The 3,650-nt window shown below is 41.1% G+C and overlaps 1 protein-coding gene across 1 annotated transcript; it reads left to right on the top strand.

The window, feature by feature from the left end:
* The first annotated feature begins 2,677 nt into the window (after window positions 1-2,677).
* LOC138883041 (uncharacterized) lies at window positions 2,678-3,274 on the top strand. The gene has a single exon (XM_070163701.1). It carries the CDS (start codon window positions 2,678-2,680, stop codon window positions 3,272-3,274), a length of 597 nt encoding a protein of 198 aa, XP_070019802.1.
* The last annotated feature ends 376 nt before the right edge of the window (window positions 3,275-3,650 follow it).

The following is a 3,650-nucleotide window of genomic DNA, read 5'->3' as shown; positions in this document are numbered from 1 at the left end:
AGATTTAAACCAAACAGAAGTACAGTGAACTCAGAAAACCCAAAACACTCAGCTGAAACAGTGTTGAACCAGCGGAGAAACCATGGAAACTAAGTTGAAAACCCAACAGTGTCCCAACAAATACAGGCTAAGTAGAGAAGGAAACAGATGCAGAAAACAATAGCCTCTGATTTGTTATGTTCAAAAATCCAGCACACTCTTAACTCTCTATTACTCTGAATTTAGGATGACCTATTCAAGGTTTGAAAGTCCAGCCTTGTTTTTGGCCTTTTCTTTTATCTCTTAACACTTAAAACTGTCCAGCTCTCAACTTAACTGTCCAGCCCCTTACTTTACCCTAAATGAGCCTATTTATAGGCAAAATACAGGCAAGCCCCAGGGTGCCTCGTTCCCTTCAGACCTCAACTCTGCCCATACCCCTTTATTTCCCATTATTAGGTGTTTTGTGCCCCAAATGGTATGGGCAGCTGACCATCCAACTGATCCCCCATCCATTCATTTTATTATTACTCAAATGGTATGGGCATATTATAATACTCAACTAACATCCCATGCTACCAAGTTTTGTTCCCCACTATTGTATTAGTTTAATCATACTTCAGTACCCTACTGTCAGCCCAACTTAAACTAACCATTTCTGATCTTTTCACACCCCCAAACTACCCCTGTTAACCCCTAGTTATTACTGTTTTACCCTGCTTCAACAGCCTAAAATTTTGAACTTCTGAAAGTTCCAACTCAAGCTGCCCTAAACTGAGTTCTAGCTATTACACTGCAGCTACAAACCATTCACAGATAATGTCAAACAATCAGCTAAACGACAATGATTCGATCAATCATATGAAGCTATACGAATCAGAATATTTGAACATTCAGTCCTATAAAACTAATCGACGACGTTTATCTAATCGACTATACTAATTATAACGTAGAACAATCAGTCGATTAAACAATTAATACGAACAGGGTCCCAAATGGCTTCAGACAACTTTGCACAAAACAGAGGAACAACATGAATGGAACACTTGATGACACTGATCAAATCGAGTATGTATATCACCATACGTATTCAACCATAAACAGAAGAACAATCGACCAAATAAAAAAGTCTTACGAAGATGGAGAAAAATTGAAAGAAAATATCAGAAACATCATCCAAACTAATTAAACATGCTAACAAACATAAACACCATTCAAACAGAAACAGAAAAGGAAAAGAGAACTTACTCTGGAAGCTCAACAACAAACAACCCAAGCTTTGACTGGACTCGACCATTACAAACTTTAATCGAGGTATTCTCAACCGAGAACACTTCGATTAAGGTCTATTAGACCCCAACCCTCCGTTAAAACTGGCCGGATTACCAAAGTTCTTGTGTTCTAGGGTTCGAATAGTCCGATTTGGGGCTTGAGGATTTGTGGGTAGATTCGGACCAAACCAAGCTTGGTTTGGTCATGAGTGAGGGCAGGGTAATGACTGGTGTGAATCTGGGGTGGGTTGTGTAGATCGGGGTTTTGTTCGAATCTTCAAACAAAGATTCGAGACGATGGGGAATGATTCGAAGCAGGCTGCTAATGGATTCGTGTTCAGGGTGGCTGGGTGCATCAGGAGTGTTATTTTGGTGGTCACCGGCGTCGTGGTGGCCGAGTTTACGGTGAGAGTGTATGGGGGCGGCTAGGGTTTGGAACATGGGGTTTGGGTTTGTGTTTGGGACGATGGTGCATAGTGGGCGAAGGGGGGGGGGGTTTGGTTTGAGGGCATGGGTAAAGGGCGAGGCCTTATATACGGAGGGGGAAAACGGATCCTGGCCGTTGGATCAGGTGAAACCGAGGGCCAAGATCCCTTCACTTAAAGGGAACGGTGTCGTTCCACTTGAAAGGAGGTCGGGCTGGTCCGGGGCCAAATGGGTCGGGCATCTGGGGGTGGTTTGAGTTCGTTAGATTAAGTGAAATGAACAACTCTAATTAGGCGCACCTAAACAGCGTCGTTTCAATTTAGACGGGAGATGAACTAGACCGTTAGATCTGTTTGATCAACGGTCCATATCTAATAGGCTGGAACGACGTCGTTTGGGGAGGTCCTGGAGCCCTGGTTTGGACTGGGTCATTGCAAATTGGTTTGGGCCTGATTTTCAGTTAACTTTTGGCCCAAATCCGGTATTTTCCTTCCTATAATTAAACCAAAATTTCCTAAAAACTAAAATTAAACTACACAAATATTAATTAACACCTAACAACAATTATCGCATGAATTAAAACATTTAATAAAATTACCACGACAATAAATAGAATAGAAATGCATATTTTTGTGATTTTCGCTTTTAAAAACCAAATAATGGTTAATTAATTCCTAAATTTACCCTTTTTCCTAAATGCATGCAACATGTATTTTTGTATTTTTCTAACTATAGCAAGGCGAGCATTTTCGGACAAAACAATTATCAAAATGTCACATAAATCCTCAAAATTGTACACGAAAGTAACTTGTTTTATTTCTTTTCCGATTTCTTTTGGAGTAGTTTCCGTGAAACAAAAATCACGTGCTCACAGGATTCAATAGTACCCTGAGGCTACTATTCTGCACCTACCTAGGACCCACTCAGATCACTGCCCTTTACAAATTAACTTGGTAGGGCCTCCAAACAACAACCCATCAAGGCCCTTCAGGTTCGAGACAATGTGGGCTAGCCACCCATCCTTCCCTAACATCATCAATAGGGCTTTCTCAGATCATTCCAACCTCCTCCAATCCATTGATTCCTTCAAGACTCTGGTCACCAAGTGGAACCAAGAAGTTTTTGGAAACATCTTCCACCAAAAGAGAAGAATCCTAGCAAGAATTTTTGGAATTCAGAGATCTCCTAGCTACCAATTCAGTAGTTACCTGTTACACCTTGAAACAAATTTAACTGCTGAACTGAACCTAATCCTAAAAAATAAAGAAGATTTCTGGAAACTTAAATCTAGGATAAACTGGCTAAATGAGGGTGATGTTAGCACTAGATTCTTTCACATCTCCACCCTTAATAGAAGAAGGAGGAACATAATTCTCTCTCTTAAAGAAGAGAATGGAAACCGGCTCCATGAACAGAAGGATATTCATGTAGCAATATTGGGCTTCTTCACGGATCTATACACCACATCCCACACAAAAGCCCCTCGGGCTTTCACCAGCCATTCCACTATATCACCCATTCTGTCTGAAAGCCAAAGAGCTTTCCTGGACAGACCTCTTGACCTGCGTGAGATAAAAAAGGGCAATCTTCTCTCATAAACCCTTTAAATCTCCTAGCCCTGATGGCCTCCACCCCTTCTTCTACCAAAAGTATTGGGACATAGTAGGTGACTCTGTCAAAAACTTCTGTAAAAAATGCTTTTCTTCAAGATCTATGGATGGCACCACGAACCAAACTCTTTTGTGCCTAATCCCAAAATGCCCCCAAGTTTCAATGCTAAAAAACTTTAGGCCAATAGGACTTTGTAACACCATTTACAAGTCAGTCACAAAAATCATTGTGAACAGGATAAAGCCTATCCTTCCCCATATCATTGGGTCAAGCCAAGCCAGCTTCCTTTCTAATAGGAGAGCCTATGATAATGCCATCATTGTCCAAGAATACATCACTCACTTCAGGAAAATGAGGGGGGGG

The sequence above is a fragment of the Nicotiana sylvestris genome, chromosome 2 (genome assembly GCF_000393655.2).
Source record: "Nicotiana sylvestris chromosome 2, ASM39365v2, whole genome shotgun sequence".
Classification (NCBI taxonomy): domain Eukaryota; kingdom Viridiplantae; phylum Streptophyta; class Magnoliopsida; order Solanales; family Solanaceae; genus Nicotiana; species Nicotiana sylvestris.
Note: the sequence above shows the minus strand (reverse complement) of the source record. Positions and strands in the feature narration are given on the sequence as shown.

Bases quoted from the DNA above. Each gene is read 5' to 3' on its own strand.
- LOC138883041 (XM_070163701.1), top strand. From the start codon at position 2,678: ATGTGGGCTAGCCACCCATCCTTCCCTAACATCATCAATAGGGCTTTC.